Here is an 18231-nt window from a genome sequence, read left to right on the forward strand (position 1 = left end):
TTCCTGCTGCTAGCAGTGGAAAGCAAAGGAATTAGCAACTTCAATTCATTACAACCTCTATTTCCAAGACAAACAAGTTCTACGTAATTATATTTACCTCATTGTCCTGCTTTTCATCCCCTGACATGTCATCATCTACATCACTGCCTGTGCCTTCAATTGCAAGAATCCCATTCCTGATGGCTGGAATCATGTACAGCTGCTGAATGACAGAATTCATGTAACAGGTGGCACCAGCATTTTTTAGTCCTACAAACCCCTTCGGTGGTCGAGGCCCAACGGGTGGTAGATATTCCCATTCTGTAAGTGCTTCACAAGCTAAAAGAAAATAGCAGAATGGGATTAGGAAACTATTTTGTTATAAAAGAAATAGACTATCAATGCAGTACAAAGGGCAGTTGCAAAAAAATAGTATTAGTCTGTATCACACTGCAGTTTAATAAAACAAATGTTCCACCAGAAAACATAATGGCTAAAATTAACAACTTCTCTGAAGGATAGCTCTATCTGTCATCTTAACGTAACATCATTTTCTTCTACTGCATAACTAAAAAGGCGGCCAGACAAAAATTCAGTTCCTTTACGTATGAAACAGAAATCTTCCCTCAATATCAGCAAGTTTTTTAGCTGAAGAACTCCACTGAATGAATCTAGAATATATAACCAATTTATAACCCCTTCACAAACTTATAATCCTTTTACAACTACAATATTTCACTTATGCCTCACTTTTCCTTGCCAGGATGGGAAATAGTTTTAGATAATGTTATGACTTTTGGTAAGACTTTTTCCTCCCAAGTGTTCTCCCTCAGACCCCTCACATCTCTTCAGAGTACATTTACAATCATAGGTTTCCTACGCTAACCTGCTGTTCTGTGGTTTTAACACAAAAATCTCTGATGTGAAAGAAAGTAAGAGAGCATGCATGTTTACAAGCAAGCTGCACTTGGTGCATGAACACAGAGCATGCACAGTTTCATCCATGTGTTCTCTCTTCTGTCTGACATATCATGGAGATCCGGTGTTCTCTTGTGCTTACTAGCTACTTTGGAGGAAAGAGACACTGTAAAATCCTTCTAATCACGAGGTGCTAAGAAACACACTATTTCCCAGTAGGAAAGGGTGAAGAAAAAAAGGATGAGGCAGGGGGGAAAACCATAAAGCTGCCCTTATCATTTGTTCATTTGAGATGGAACCAAACAGGAAGAGACTGAAAAGTCTCAAATGACTCACCAATATCACCACCTGAGCAAGCAGCCTGTGACAGGCAGGGGACAATTCCCGCTATGGGCTACTATTTTTACTTGCTTACAGCTTTGCTACACTTCACAAGTTTAAACACTTGTTAAATCACAGAATGGTTCAGGTTGGAAGGGACCTTTAAAGACTGTCTAGTTCCAACCCCCCTGCCATGGGCAGGGACACCTCCAACTAGACCAGGTTGCTCAGAGCCCCATCCAGCCGGGCCTGGAACACCTCCAGGGAGGGGGCTTCCACAACTTCCCTAGACAATCTGCTCCAGTGTCTCGCCACCCTTATCATGAGGAATTCCTTTCTGATGTCCAATCTAAACCCACTCTCAGTTTAACATAACTGTCCCTTGTCCTGTCACTACACGCCCTGGTAAGAAGTCTCTCCATCTTTCTTCTCAGTCCCCTCTAAGTATTGAAAGGTGTCAGCAACGACTCCCCAGAGACACTTTCTCCAGGCTGAACAACCCAAATTCTCCTAGACTTCCTTCCCATATAAGCCTGGGTTTGCTTGGTTTGGTGTTGTCTTTTTCTTTCCCTGTTAGTATTACAGCTATCCCACTTAAGGCTGCAGAAAATCTGCTCCTGTTTGTTCATCTTTAAGAAAGTCTTACATATTTTTTGTTGCTAAAAAACCCACAAACTGTATTAAGTATGAGCCTTCTGCCATCTTTGTGAAAATTAGCCCATTTCATTTGACTACTGGCTTTTGAAACACTAACATTTGCATACATGTCCATACTGCAATTGCTACAATCTTTCTCCAGTGAGAAGGAGAAAGGTCTTTTTAAGTGCAGAGCTGTGCTGAGACAAGGCCAAAATTGAGAGAACGAACATTTGTGAAAGGACTATGACAAGCAGAGAACGAGTACAGAACCAAAAAAAAAGAAACAGGATAGTGGACCTGTGTCTGTGTGTGGACAATGATGACAAATTAGGTGAGCAACCAAGAGACTGGCACTAGAACTAAGCCAAAGATACCTGATGAGGTTCTGGGATTGGTTAGGCAGAGTCTGAAGAGATGAGACAAAAGTAGAAGATACAGACAGAATGAGGTTCCTGGGAGCTGGTATGGACAAAGGGAAGTAGCCAGAGATCAGGGTAGCAAGGGTCAAACTGTGTAAGTGACTGGGGCTGGAACTTGGATGCAATCATGTAATGCAAGTTGGTACATTTACTGCATAAAGAAGAGATAAAGGCTAGCTACACTGAGGAACTTTCCTAGATTTTCACAGCCTGATATTGCAACAATAAAAGCAGTCACAAGCAGCCACAAACAAACCACAACTACACAACTCAGCATCTAGCTCAGCTGACAATATAAACAAAAACTATGCATAATACATTAAAAAGTAGAAAATAGATAATTTAAAATATTACATACTAGTGATTGCTGTACCTATGTAATACATTTCAGTCAAGGTGTCTACTATCTGTTTGAGATTTCGCACACATCCAACTGCTAGTGCCACTAGTAGCTCAAAGCCAGCATTAATAGTAGCTGGTGAACTACAGACTGGTATGGCCTGCTCAGCAGGCAATTCTCCATTTCTCATGTATTGTAGATAAACATTGGATGCTGGAAAGATGAAATCATCTATCAACTCCTGAAAAAGAAAAAAAAATAAAAATCATCGTTACAGCAGAAATGTACACTATTTTACAACAGAATAAGAATTATTAAATTAATCCATGTCTGAGAACCAGAGGAATACCTGAAAACTCCAAGAGCTAAAATTAAAACCAACACCATAACGAGCTTTTAAATTTAGAACTGGAAAACTCCATTCTGAAGTGGTTCCCTACAAACTTATCCCATACTACAAGTTAAAAATAAATCTGTATTATTGATCGGTAAAAATTTTCTTTCGCCAAACCAGTATTATCTACAAAACTCTTCATTATCAGTCCTGAAAACAACACTCCTGCTGTATAATACCAGAGGTACAAAAAAAGCGCATCTGGCTAAGCAGATGCTCAGTTGCCATGCATTTGTTCAAATCTGCCACAAACATTAACAGTGCTAATTAAGAATGTGGAGAAAAGACAATACAGGGGTAATGAAAGAAAGCAGTCCTGTACTGGACTATCCTGTAACGAGCTCACTATCCTTATGTGATGTTTGCTGAGCCCTGGAATAACAGCTCACGGGGTCACAGCAACTCCATGTGCAATGATTCCAAAGAATGAGAATGTTAAGTACTCTTATGAAAGAAACACAGTTTTTTAAATATTTGAAAAAAAAAACCATTAAATTCCAATTAGAAGCCCTTATCAAGCAGTTAAATTGGGACCTTTTATGGTTGCAGACCACAGGATTTGAAGCTTCTTTTCTACCTATTTATAGTAAAAAAAAAAATTAAAAATAAATTAAAAACAATCAGAAAACTCCACAGATCTAAAAATTTGAACTTACTTTAATGAGATTAGCACCTCCTTTTTCACAACCAATGTGGTATTTCTTCTCTGGTGTCTGGAATGCTAACAACTCTTTTGTTACTCCAAGGTGACCCTCTAAGATAGTTTCTTCAACACCTGTTTCCCCTGTTCTTTTTACTTCATCCTGCCATTTAAAAGAAAGTTTGGGTACTCTAAAGAACATTCATTTACCAAGCTTAAAACTACAATTTACAACAAAGCAGCTGATTACCAGAAAGAAATTGATCCTAAAACTTACCCTAATCCTTTTAAGCCAGTCAATTTCATTATTGAGAAGAACTTCAGCATTGGGTACGTTAATGTTACTGTTGTAAGCGTAGTTAAGAAGATGTCTTAAGAGAGTGAAGTAGTCTCCAGAATGCTTAGCTCTCTCTCTTGCAGTACTCTATGCAAACCAAAAATCAAATGATACAGAATTCATACGTGCTTCTACTTACAATGCAACACTAACACATCTTCCCTGAAACCACCAGTGAACGTGAAAGACGTATAAAGTAATTTTTAACCCTTTACAAGTTTACAACTCTATTTCGCTGTTAATGAATGGCTTCTGCGCTATTTTAGTGGCAATTTTAGTAGCAATTTCTATATCTTAGTGGGAAACAAACAGGGAAATGATCCAATGTTCACAGAGGCACAAGCATGCAGAACTGAAAAGCTCTGACAGGCCCAGTAAAAGGCAGCAGTAACTGTAGGTACCTAACTAATATGCTAATGACTTTTACTTGAAGGTTAGCATTCACTGAAGATCAGATGCATACATTAAAGTTTTTTGTTCATGTTCTTATCAGAAAATGCAAGTAAGTCCTTTCCTCTCATTTAACTTAACTAGAAATCAGCTGTGCTGTTGGCCTGTAGGTCAAAGGGAATCTAGATTTTAGTGACTTGTTAGCAGTAATTTGCCTTTTTTTGCAGATATTTTGCCTTCCTACTTTTTAAAGAAATTCATACTGTACTGAAGCCTTTACCTCTACAAACTTACCCCTAGAACAGTAAACAGCAGCGTAATGAAGAAAAGGAGAGGTCTCTGTCCCATGCAGCACCTGGTAGCCATTAAAAAGAATTGCTCCTGTGCCATCTGACGAACAGTTCTGGAAATCATTTAACAGAGGCATTAAACTCAGTCTCCCTATCCAAACAGGACATTACAAAACACTATTAAATTTGTGCTTATCTGCTTAATGACATTTGCTAAAACTGCACGTAATGTAAGAAATGGGAATACCTGGAATTATTCACTACCCATTATATTGTTTCATCTTGCAGTGAAATTTTAGACACATGAATTACTATCACAAAACCTGTTCCACAAATTTAAAGGTAAAAGAAAAAGAAACTTATCAGCACCTACCCATCAAATCTTCACAACTGCCAGCAAAAACTGTATAACACAAGAAATTTGCAACCCTAAATAATTTTTTGTTTTTCTAATCAACCATCAGTTGTGCCTGAAAGACAAAGAACTACTCTAGTAAAACTGCTCTTAATGTATCACTACAACAGTTTGCTAAGCATCTGTGAAGTGATAAAAACTTCTCATTTCTTACAAATGGCAAAAGATGACCCTTCCCAAAAAGTGAAGTGGCTAGAAATAAATCAAATTTTCCATCTAAGAACTTAATCTAACCACTGGAATAATGTGGGAATGGGCAAGCTTAAGGAAAAAAAAATTATGGCAAGCCCTATTCTTTCCAGTTTTATGACTGTATTGTGTAAAAAAATTGTTAGAAACAACTCCGCTTGAATGGGGAGAGAACGCAAAGGAATGCTGTGCTTCGTGAAAGTATCCCAACATATAAAAACCTCATTTTTTCAGTGTCTTTTTGGTGAGGCTGTCATCGTATTCTGTCCATGAGGTCACTGTGGAAAGCCCATGGAAGAATCCTATTTCCTTTAGAGTTCTTTCATGTGCGGTTAAGTGTTCTTCAAAGACATGGGAGAACAACCCTGAGGTCAGAGCAAAGATGCACCTGGCTGAGCACCCCACCTCTGGTGTACACCTAGGAAGGTGTACAAGAAGAAGGAAGCATGTAGTGACACTTCCCCAGAATACTCTCTCAGCTTCTAACAATCTGTGGTTCAGGAAGACTACTAAAAGCAGTATTTCGTAGCCCACACTGGACAAATTCATGAAAGAACCCCTCAAACTACTTCCAAACCAAAGGTTTACACTGCTTAAATGTTATGCTCAAGAAGTTCTTTATACAAATAAACACTGTTCTCTATTCGTTCTCCCTTTGCTATTTCTGATTTTAAAGGTCTCTGCAGTATTCTCCTCCCACCACTTATTTCTTCTCCAATAAAATGTGCCCCAAGCTATTCAGCTGTTCCTCAGACTGAAGTAGTTTCAGAGCTTTGATCTCCCTTGTCACCCTTTTCTCATCTTTGGAAATTCTACTACATTGCTTTGAGTTGCAGAAGACTGTAGGGTGGAGGGAGTCTGGTTTGTTCTTAATAATAATAGTAGACATTTTAGGGGATCTGATTGCTGAGCTCAAGCTTTATGAAAACTTCTCACAGAAATTTCTCTTCAGATGCAACTCTACAACCGCTTGGGACACGCCATGTAGACACTCCTCAGGTTGAAAGCAGAATGAAATAGATAAAGTGGTATTTTCCTGAGAAATGCAACCAAGGAAACACACCCTTCACACTACTACGTCTCTAAGGAGTATTCAGTATTTCAACACAAGTAGTATTATTTTCATGAGGCTATACCAATTTAAGAGCTCTTAAGGAACCATGGGAAGGGTGAGGCCAAATGCAGGCATCTGGTGCCACGTTCGACACCATGACAGCAGTGTAGAGCCGGCAGACGGGACACGAGTTGCATGATGAACTCACGCTCACCCAGTGAAAAAGCCCGAGGCCAAAAGCCTCCATTAAGGCAGGCAACCTGAACCCTCTCCTACTGACAGCTCCAGGGTACAGATTGCCATTTAGACAGCCTCCGGGTGCACGTGCCACCACTTTACACGGGCAGCAAGACTTTTTATTTGTATGGATCTCATATGTACGGCCACCAAACATTTTGCAGCAGATCCCGTTCCAGGATCACTTAGGACTAACTGTTGTGCTACCTATTGTTGACTAAGCCAGCCTTGTATTCTGTGATCACCAGTATAAAAATCAATTACCTTGGAGAGTAAGAACTGCTCTAGTATTTAGTATTAAACATTTGGCATTCTGTTTCTCAATTTATAAGTAGCATGGCTATGCTACAAGGAAACAGCAGAAGTTCCACACAAACTCGGTCTCTGAAAGAAACAAAAACCCACCAATCCACCCAACCTTTTCCAGAAAGGAAGAGATCTGAACTTGATCATCTTTCTTGTCTTTTATGGTGACCAAAAACATTTTCTCACATGCATGTTGTTGCTCACATTGTTCTTTGATTGAGGACAGGAGATTAGAGAACAATAGCTGAAAATGGAACGATATTCGGAATTCCGTCTGGTATCTACCAAACTTTCTCTGTTCTGCAAACACTGATTTGTTTCCCCATTAGTTCGGAAGGGGAACTTTTTATTTTAGCTTTGTTCAACTTCACCGTCTTCCTAATAGTCTTGTATTTCTACTTATGTTTATGGTATTTCAACTATCCCGTAGCCCCAGCTTGGGGACACATCTACTTTCTTCCAGTATTTTATGAAGAAAAGTATAAGTCAACTATTCATCAGACATAACAATATGAAATAGTTGGGATTCAAATTCAGTCAAACAAAGCTCAAATCAGCAAGAAGAGTAACCACTGGAAGGCACCGGCAAAAGTACAGGTATTCTCATCTGTAAATCAAGACAGTATGTTGCCATAAAAAGAGATTCTAGCTCCGTCAGAAACTGTGTTAGATGAAACCTGCACAATGGTATTCAGAGCCTACACCACATAAGACTTACAGATCTGTAAGTTGTCAATCTGAACCAGTAATTCACTTCCTTAAGGAAATATGACTGGAATAGAAAAGTCCTCAGAAAGAGCACCTGTACTTTTCAAAGACTGAAAGAGTGGTAACAAGTGTTTATAGCAAATACTAACTGAAATATAAATAAATGTTGGCGAACATTTTAAGAAATATCACTTAAATTCCAAATAGAGTGCCAGAAAGTCCGATAACTACAGTGAAATTTATTTACAAAAATTATCATCTATTACTCACATTTGTACAATTAAGATCATGTAAATAAGCTACAAATTTGATAAATCTTCAGACTCGCATCAAAAATTAAAGGATTGGGCAGCCATGACACTTGCACATGCTATTCAGTTATCCTGATACTTCAAAGGTGACACGTGGCCAACATAAACATACTGTCAAAATAGTAACTTTATATCCACTGTTGACAGTTTTAAAAATAAAATTTAGTGATTTCTTATTCATCAGCCTTGAAAGTTACCAAAAATAGTGAAAGACAGCTTGTTTCATTTAATGTGTAAAATTACAACACACATTTGTCAGCAGATTTTTGTTAAACTTAGAGCTATCTTAGGTGATAATAACAAGCTCCAGTGAAGCTGAAAATTCAACGTCCTACACTACAGGTCACAAACTAATAAAGCTTGTGGGATTTCAGTAATAATAATCCACAGCTTCACTGAGGTGTGCAAATAGTTCATCATAAAGGAAGAGCCTGATGATACTACTGATTCTTTTGTTATGGTGAATATTTCTGAACATAGGACTTTTAAACCTGTTTTTTCCAAAAAAGTAAAGAGCCCTAAACATGGTGCGGAAATTCTGACCCCATTTATCTGAGTGCACCACAATTTGACTATTTAAAATGTACTGCAAGGCTCAGACAACTTCACTAATTTCTGATATTTCTCAAAGAAAAGTTAAAATATTCATGGAACAACAGTGGAGATAACTTACAAAACCACAATTAAATCTTCAGTAACTGTTTAAAGCATCGCTAACTAATAACAACATACAAAACGTTTCTCGCATGGCTTCTGAAAAGCCACACCCCAATACTTCACATCATTATTTCTGATGGGCTAAATAGTCCTAAGACACACACGGTACACATGTTGTATTGTGCAGATGCTCTCTAAATAGCTCTGTAGGAATAGCTTGGAGATAACAAGAGATCTCACAACTCTACAAGCAGGACTGCAAAGTAACCAAACCACATCTCTCTTGGCAACTCCTGTCAGTTTTCCGTGTCTGTCTGTCCCCTCAGATTGCTAAGGGGTCCTCTCCAAGACGCTGCTACTGCATCATGTGACAGCTCCATGTAAAATACGTGAGTCACGTGAAGAGTCACAAGCATATCACTCCAGTGCAAGAAAACCAGACAATTAAATCTTAACCTCCCCCTCTCCTCCAACAGCTAGTACTGTATTTTTGTCTTTACTGACCAGGAAAAGTACAGGTAAACTCTTCTATACCTAAGTCACTTAAACACTATCATGTAGTGAGTATTCATGCAATTTCTGAAAAATGTAAGGTACTTATTACTTCACTCTAAATAAGTTTTTTTAAAGCCATCAGTAGCACATTATCAGGCATCCATCTAGCTTGACAGTATCCACCTTCTGAGTGCAAAGAAGACGGGATTGATACAGTTACCACTTCAGGATAGGTATCCAAATTACCCATTTATACTGCTGAACAATAAACTAAGAAAACTGCAGAAAGAAAATCACTTCAGAAGTCACTGCTCTGCTTTTAGGCTTTATACTAGTTCTGAATTTTAAAATAATAACGTGATCTAAAAAACAAAAACCAAAACCCGACCATCAAAACTTACTTGCTGTGGCAGTGCAACAGCAAATCAATGATAAATGTCTGCCACGCCTTTTCTTTACTGAGTGCGTCCAGTGCCGTTGGAATCAAAGCAAAACACAGGGTCATCACCTCCAAAGCTTCACAGCAAACTTGTTCATCTTCCATGTCTGGTTCATTTCCTGCATTTGTCTGAAAATAAACAAGAGAGCAGAGAGTGGATATAGAAGAAAATTCCTGGGAAACCCAACTGGCTCCAAGGTACAAAGACTAAATACAGACACAAACCACACATTTGTATACTAAGTGATTATCACTGTCAAGTGTTTTATGCACTCCACTCAGCTGTGTTTTAAAGCACTATACAGGATGACCTGAACTTCCAGTACTGCACTCCTCAAAGGAGGATTCCAAGCATGAACTTAAGGAGCCAGAAGAAAGCTTGTAGGCAAAAGTTAAATCAGTTACTGTTGGGTTCTTCTGTTGGTTTATGTTTGGGGTTGGTTGGGGTTTTTTTGTGGGGTTTTTTTTTTTACTTTTAGGTTAGAACCTGGAGCTTAAAGCTTTGGAAACAGTTACTACTTGAACAGAGAAAGGCTACAGCAATGTGTATTTCACCAAAAAGTCAAGTTTTACAAAGCTTTGATACAACTTATTTGAGCAAAAGCTTCTTAATACTGCTAGAATTCACTCATTTTTACAAGTACGAAACAGCTGAACCGAATTTCAAACATAGTTGCTGTGGTGATTTTTGAAACATGAAAGAATAATATTTCTAATTTCAATCAAACATTCAAATGAAGTGAGTTGAAGTTGGCACATTTTTCCAAAATAATTTGAGAATAAAAGCAAACCCCCTTCTCCACCTAAGCAAAAATTACGTGAGCAGGTTTCAACCTTAATTCACGGGTAATCATGGCTGCAGGTTAGTAAGAGTAAGTAGAGGCATAAAGTAAGTGGTTTATATATGGAAAAGTATCAAAATTAAGTAGGCAGAAAGAAGTGATTACAGAGAGATAACTATTTGCAAACAGCAGCAGAAGACAAAGTATGTCTCAGTCTGGCAACAGTCACTGTTTTGTCTCTGTGCAACAGCTAAAAATCAGAGACAGTCACTGCAGCAGGAAGATGTGGTAATTCTGACAGATCTCGAGATAAGAAAGCAAAAGCAGAATGCTTTCTCCAAGTCCAAGACTGCACCTGCTCTGCACCGAAGCCCTGTTTAGAAAAGAAAGTTATTTCTGCATGGGTGCAGGGATCTAGAAGAAAGGCAAAGAGCATTTTACACTCAACAAAGCACTACCCTACGCTCAGGCAATGAGAGCTGATAGGTCTGTGCAAGCAGCACACTTGCACCTAATAAGGATATGGCTGTTTGATACGACTGAAAGTCACACACAGTCTTCTTCAGCCACTCAGAGGAATCCTACAGCAGAATTTTTTGAGGCAGGAGGCAGAAGAGACTCCATAAAAGTTATGCTCTCAAAATAATTTATCTTGACTTTGAAGTTTAACTGAATTGACCAGGTAAGTTCAGAAGTTCCTCAAAGTGCTCACAACATTCTTTCAGAAGTCGTACTTGAAGGGACTACTCTGAAGTGCCTCTTAAAAAAATAAAGTTACCATAGTTGCTTTTAATGTTTTTAAGAATCCTGACATGTCATTCCCAATTTAAAAAAAAAATTAAAAAGTCTGGTTTTGTTCTTAAACTAACATTTAATGACAAACTCCTACCCCATAGACTTTGCAAAATGCTCCTATGACCTATGAGTAAAAAGCCTACAGTTTAGCAGTCAACTTACAAAACAGAAAGCATTTTTCTTAAAATACTTTCTCTTCCAAACCAGCATCTGCCAGTCACTGGTATATTCAATCTTTGTAAAACTACCATACAGTTTACTTCCTTATTAAATACAGAATCTAACTGGGCTGAAAACATGTTACGGCAGCTTAGGGAACTGCTGTATTTTTGAACTTGCACCAGATTCAAGTTACAATTAAATACAGTTCCAGAGAAAAGGAATTTAGAATAAAAGAATTAAACTGTGACAAGACAACTGACATACTAGACTCCAAAATACATCACCAGGATACCTACTTAATAGCTCATCACACTCCAAGCCTGACCTTGTTGACACTGTCCCTTTTGTAAAGAAAGGAACAGTTACACAGAGAAGTTGTTGGTTAGGAATTCTTACCTTTTCATAGATTTTACTAATTTCTTCATTGGAGCTGAAAACCAGCTGAACTGACCCACAACCTGATGCCCAAACAATTTTTTGTACTGCCCTAATAACACAGATATCAGGGATGTATTTTGAAGCCTGAAAAAAAGAGAAATAAACCAAAGTAACATTAAAATACAGTTCCCAGTTACATTAAAATGCATTCTAACAAATGTATTTTATAGAGAATTTAAAATTTAAACAAAGAATTTTTCCTTAAATAGAAAAAGATGTATCTTGAAATGCATTTGTACTTCACTTACTTGCCTTTTTTAATAGAAAGTAGCATGTACATTGCATATATTACAGAATCTTAAATCATAATGCTCTAAGTACCAAGAATTCCTAGAAAACGAGCATTTTTGACAAATAACCAGCAACTATTTGATTCTGAGTAAGATTTAACAGAAACTACCAACTTCAACGCTAACATATTCTTAATTCAGGGGAAAAAAACCCCAACAAACCACCAGGCATGCAGCTGGAAGGCAGCTAGCCTCTTAAGTAATAGAAGAAGTTGAAGTTATTTTAGGGTTTGTCCTCAACATGATATTTGCTGTGCTAGTTAACAGACAGCTAGACAAACCAATGCTTATCAAGTATGTGATTAATATATAAAGGAACTGTTCTGTATTTAAGTTATATAGAGTTTTAAAATAATAAGAACTCAGATCAGGTACCTTATGAATGCAGAATCATTCTTTGATATTTGGGGCATGGATTAATATTCAATAGTTTCTACTGAAGTACCTACATTACAAAACACACTGCAACTGCTATTATTTATAGTTTAAATCGATTTTCAAATAAAACCTGAAAATATTTGGAGTCTCTATTAGACCTGTCCAAAAAATAGGCAATCTTTAAAAACTTTAAAAGGTAGACAGTTCTTGAAAATTTCATATTTAATTTTTCTAATGCTCAGTATTAATAAAGAGACTAAGAAGCTTAAGTAATTAGCTGGCTGCATCAGGAAACCCAAGCAATGTGCATTCTTGCTAATGATACCGACAAAACAGTAGTTACAAGAAAAATAATAGGTATTCAACTTTGTCACAAACAAAGCAACCTTACAGTACCAGCATCATAAGAGAAATTTGTCACACATAAAAAGAACATTAAAAAAAAATCTTACTTTAATTTTTAAATCTTCAAGTATCAAAATTTTTTAAAAAGCTCTAAGATTTCTTTCTGTGCTGTAGTCTTCTGTTGGGCCTATGGAAGCCACAGAATCACAGAATGTTTGCAGTTGGAAGGGACCTCTAGAGATCATCTAGTCCAACCCCCCTGCCAGAGCAGGATCCCCTAGGGCAGCCACACAGGAACACATCCAGGCGGGTTTTCAAAGTCTCCAGAGAAGGAGACTCCACAACCTCTCTGGGCAGCCTGTGCCAGGGCTCTGTCACCCTCACAGTGAAAAAGTTTCTCCTCATGTTGATGTGAACCTTCCTACGTTCTAGCTCACATCCATTATTCCTTGTCTTATTACTGGGCACCAGCAAAAAGAGACTGGCACCTTCCTCTTGACCTCCACCCCTCAGGTATTTGCATACATTAATAAGATCCCCTCTCAGCCGTTTCTTTCCAAGACCAAACAGCCGTGGTTCTCTCAGTCTCTCTTCATTGGAGAGATGTTCAAGTCCCTTAATCACTCTCGTAGCTCTCTGCTGGACTCTCTCCAGTAGGTCCCTGTCTCTCCTGAACTGGGGAGCCCAAAACTGGACACAGTATTCCTGGAGTGGTCTCACCAGGGCAGAGCAGAGGGGAGGAGAACCTCCCTAGACCTGCTGGAAACACTCTTCCTAATACACCCCAGGATACCGTTGGCCCTCTTGGCTGCCATGTCAGATTTATTTTTTTAAAAATTGTGAGATCTGTTGAAAAAAAGTCTTTGACCATCAAAATATCAAAAGAAAAAAAAAATCTTTCAAAGTACAATACAAATTTAGATCTACAGCAGTTTTCATGATTTCAGAAAAGTATAGACAATATAACAGCAACATAGTTAAAGAAATTCAGATTTTGTTTGTTTTGATATGCCCAATGAAAGAAAAATTATTTTATTTGAGGTCCCCCCAAAAAGACAAAGCCACCACTAATTCTTACCTCACCTCAAAAGACATTTCTTCTGAGGATGAAATTTAGTTAAATCAGAGTTCAACTGGCTGGGTTTACACACACAAACACCTATGGATGCAATACCACCCCTAATGGAAGGCAGACGGTTCAGTCTTGCAGTCGTGGTTTATTTTAGACACTGCTCTTGGTTCAGAAGAAATAGCGTACTTTTAAGATGACAGTATGAGACTACTTTTATTTAAATAGCTCAGAAGTGGCTTGGAGATAGCTTTATAGAGATTCCATACACTGCCACACTGGAAACTGAGGAATCTCAATTCACTGTGGAAAAAGAAACTGTAGTAGTACTGATTTTAGCTTCTGCTGAATTCAGCAGAATTCCCTAATGCATTCACTAATGTGAGTCATAATTTCAAATCCAAATGGGGTTTGGTCACACCACACAGATAAGACTATTATATTTGCAAAGCATATTGTTTAACCCTACTGAGCTCCACAATCCAATTCTTCACTTGTATCACTAATGCATTTTCAATATATAAAGATACACTGGCAACGATTTGAGACTTTCATCTTTTATTTATCTTTTTTATCCTTCCCCTTTTCTGTGTTTCTCTTCAGGAGGAGAATGTTACTCAGAAACCAAAAAATGAGAGACCAAAAGAAGAAGAAAGTATCATAAAAATCTTCTTACTTCTTCAGATCTATTACATCAGTTTTTTTAAACTGCTGATCTAAATGTAACGATACTCACTATCTATTGAAGAGCTTGTACAGAACTTGTGTACTTCACTTTGGCCTTTTTACGCTATTAGACACTGAATTAAGACATTGAATTTCATAATTGCATACGGAAACAATTAATTATTCAATTTATTAAGTAAACTTACAAACCACATGGACATCACCTAAAATGTTTCATAGTATTTTAGAAGAAAAATGTATGTCTCACAAAGCAATAAATTGTAAGGATTAAAAAAAAGGATACTCTAGCATAAAAAGGTGATACAGAAAGGAATTCACTGACCTCATCAGATATTTGCTGTGCAAGACGGATTGCTACATTTCTTAGCATGCATTCTGAAGTTGGATTAGGAATGTTTTGTAGGGCATTTTGTAGCACCACTGCCTGGTCATGCGTAGTCTGGTTTATCTGGAATAAAGTATTTCTTATTTTTACATGGAAGAAAGAAAGCAAGAAGATAATGAAAATCTAAAGTTACTTGGAAAGGCTTGGTAGAAGTACGTAAGATCTTGGAAGGAAAACTACTTACAGAAACTGCAAACACCAAGAAAAATAAGCCCCCTCATTTTCAAATAGATACCATCACATCTGAAGACACAATTGTACACTACAGTGTACAATCATACACGTGTAAGTAGTTAAGAGGAGAGGCACTTGCTCAAAAGTACTTAGGTTTACGGCTTTGTTTATTGATCCAATTATGTCAAGTTAACAGAATGTTTAAAATTACAGTCTCCTTCTCCTGTTGATGCAGGAAAGAAAGGGTTTGTCAAAACAATGGGTCTCCCTCTGGATTAGCTAACAGTGTCCAGACAGAACATGTTGCAGTGTTTGTTATAGTTAAGTACACTTTAAACACTTGAGAGCACTATTGAAGAATTCTTTTCTGAATTATCTCTCCTGTTCTTTATCATACTTTCACAACAGAAACAGTAGCAAGACAAGTTTTTATCTTTTCTCTATTGGTTTGAGCTTAGGGTTCCTCCTCCTTAGGTTGACAGAGCTTCATAGTTTTGACAGTTTCAGATCTGAAATGGTTGCTTTCTTCTTGTAACAAGCTTGCTGGAATAGACTGTGTGCCGTGGTTACAAGTTAAAACTTCTTGTACAAAAGAGTTTCTTCACTTTCTAGTACCATTTCATCCAAAAAACCTGTATGAAATGCTGCTTAAGAGACATACTTAGAAGTTGTTCTGTAACACCTGGTGCTTGTCCTATTGCTTTGCTTGGTCAGCTTCACTAAGAAACTTGATTCGGGGAGCAAAATTACAGACCTCTCACTGAACACTAACAGAGCTTCAACAGTCAATTAGCTGTAGCAAGTGGGCTGTAAACCACCAAATACAATATATATGGAGGCAAGTCAGGATCTATGTACCAGAACACTATGTCTAACAACATTATTGATTCAACTTTCTATGAAAGCACGGAGGAAAAAAATTGAAAAAAATTGAAAACGTCCTACTGACAGCAGCAGACTGATAACTGGAAGGCTGCAGATGCATTATCTTGGTTACCTTGTCCTCTTAAGCACTGGCAAGTCAGGAGAGAAAGTTACGCTGTGGTACTTGTGTTTAAGTAGGATAGGTGAAAGATATTTACAAACCTCACCTTCACCCCAAGGTGTAAGCTTCCTGCTGCTGCAGCAGTAAAAATATGAAGACTGAAGTCCTTTAAAGAGAATAATGACAGTGTGTTTTTTCCAACATACCAGTTAATAATAAAGTTAGATGCTGGCAACGCTGAACAGTGAATGTCAGCAGTCACCGTTAGCAACAGAGAAATGTTACTACCTCCTAGGCGGTCAGCATAAACCTGTTTCAAAGAGTACTAAAGACTGTTTATTCCAACAGTACTTCAAGACTCATCTGTGTTCCAAACTCCCTTCATTATAAGAAAATAGGGCAGGAAAATTTACTCATTTTAAATAAATGAACGATAGAGTGGCAAACATGTGCTTTAATATGTCTATCATATTCTAACATACGATGTGAAAAGGGATCTTGACCTCTTTTTAATCATCAAGGGTTTTGATTTCCTTAAAAAAAATTGAATCAGGTATATTCCAACAGATGGAGCTTACCAGAACAGACACTTATTTTTCAGACCTAAGGGGAATATACATCTCTCTGCTTCAAAGATGGATCTTAGCAAATATTCTGGAAGAAAGTGCTATGAAGCAAGGGCCTCTATGTATTCTTGAGTGTAAGGTGATAGTTCAAGCAACTATTTGGGGTGGAGCCTCACAAAAGTAAAAAACCAAAAAAAGCTGGAATATGTGGAAGCAAACGTTCAAGACGGACAGTAGCAAATTTTAATTTTTGGGGTCTATGCTGTTCATCTACTGTAAGAAGGCAGCAATAAATCCCACAGCATATCTGTCCAGATTTTGAAAAACTAACCAGCCACATTAAATATGTGTAGAATCTACTACTATAGACATGTGAGATCACAGTTCAGAGCACCTGTGTTATATTTTTGCTTTCCAACTCTGACAAATCCTAGGGTAGGACACCTTTCAACTATCAGCAATTCAGTTTGCAAGGTACCTACCTGTTCCCTACAAGAACTTTCTACAAGCAACAGATAGAATTAGGAATCTAGGAAGCCAAGGACTTTGTGTAAAAAAAGTGGTGGCATGACTCAGTGTGTTCTGTTGTTTCATGCTCTAATTGTAAATAGAAGACACAAGAAATTCAGAAGCACATCCTTCAAGAGACTTGAAATTTCAAAACAATCAGAATCTGCATTTATGGGATAGACATACTTGAAAATGGAAAGTTGCCTGCACTAACAATAATCATGCAAACCACTGAAAATCAAATATAGAGCAAGTGGATCTCGCACGTAACTTTTCTACAGTTAGAAAGAAACAGGTGTGTTTAGGAAGTTGACCTCTTTTTCAGAATCAACCGACAATGTTATCTGGAATCACTGTGAGTTCTTGACATGCAGCTCACTCAGATTGTCACTGGAGAGCAGATAGATGTTGCTGCAGACAATATAAAAAACAGAGTATGGTGCTATTTGCAGCAAGGAAGATTTATATTACCGGTGAAATTGTACTTGTGCCTTCCACAACTGGCTGACAAGCTTCTGCCACAGCTCGAACGTGGCCATATCCAATTGCTGTTAGCAATAATTTGGCTATTTTTAGAGCATTAAGGTAGGCACCCCTTCGAGTTTCCATATCTGCATTTGGCAGGAAGTTATTTCTCGTCAGCATGCTCAATACAAGAGGCAATCCACCGCTTTTTAAGAAGTTGTATTGGAAGTCACTGGCATCTTCTCCCAGAGGTGCACTGGCAGGCATTAACAAGGCATAAACCACCTGCAGAACAAAATACAGTGTTAGCTAACAGAAATGCACTAGTTTGATTATAAATGACTGAACACAAGACTATGTTGGAATACCGCTTAAGCAATGCTTTGACAGCACTGGCCACACACCAGTTTATTCTAGTATTTTCAGTCGTTAATTTCAAACTAGAATTTGATCTTAGGCTTCTGTAATGTTACAGAAAGGATTGTCAAAGAGTGTTGAAGGTTTTTTAAAGAACAGGAGAAGCATCACAAACCTCTGTTAGATACAGCACTTGTGAGGCAGAAGGACCAAAGAACAGAGAATCAAGGGATGGACTAAGGCTGCTTTCCCCAAGCTTTGCATGATCTAAACAAATAGCTCTTAGTTTCTCAACTGTAGTGTTATCTGCAATAAAAACAACACTTATAAACATCTTGTAACAAAACTACTTCAGAACAATCCAG

At 37.8% G+C, this 18231-nt stretch overlaps 1 protein-coding gene across 2 annotated transcripts in view; it reads right to left on the reverse strand.

The window, feature by feature from the left end:
* The window catches only part of LOC104279105 (probable ubiquitin carboxyl-terminal hydrolase FAF-X), a 78897-nt gene that overhangs the window by 22258 nt on the left and 38408 nt on the right, over positions 1-18231 (reverse strand). The window contains exons 21-31 of one of the 2 annotated variants that reach the window (XM_009876281.1): positions 18042-18172; positions 17516-17794; positions 14747-14872; positions 11614-11739; positions 10815-10817; positions 9441-9607; positions 4672-4780; positions 3928-4074; positions 3667-3813; positions 2635-2857; positions 98-318 (exon numbers count right to left, since the gene is read on the reverse strand). In XM_009876281.1, the coding sequence (XP_009874583.1) occupies positions 98-318; positions 2635-2857; positions 3667-3813; positions 3928-4074; positions 4672-4780; positions 9441-9607; positions 10815-10817; positions 11614-11739; positions 14747-14872; positions 17516-17794; positions 18042-18172 (1679 nt within the window). The remainder of the gene's footprint in view (positions 1-97; positions 319-2634; positions 2858-3666; positions 3814-3927; positions 4075-4671; positions 4781-9440; positions 9608-10814; positions 10818-11613; positions 11740-14746; positions 14873-17515; positions 17795-18041; positions 18173-18231) is intronic. The other variant, XM_009876282.1, reaches the window with a different exon arrangement.

The sequence above is a fragment of the Apaloderma vittatum genome, unplaced genomic scaffold, assembly GCF_000703405.1.
Source record: "Apaloderma vittatum isolate BGI_N311 unplaced genomic scaffold, ASM70340v1 scaffold4269, whole genome shotgun sequence".
NCBI lineage: Eukaryota > Metazoa > Chordata > Aves > Trogoniformes > Trogonidae > Apaloderma > Apaloderma vittatum.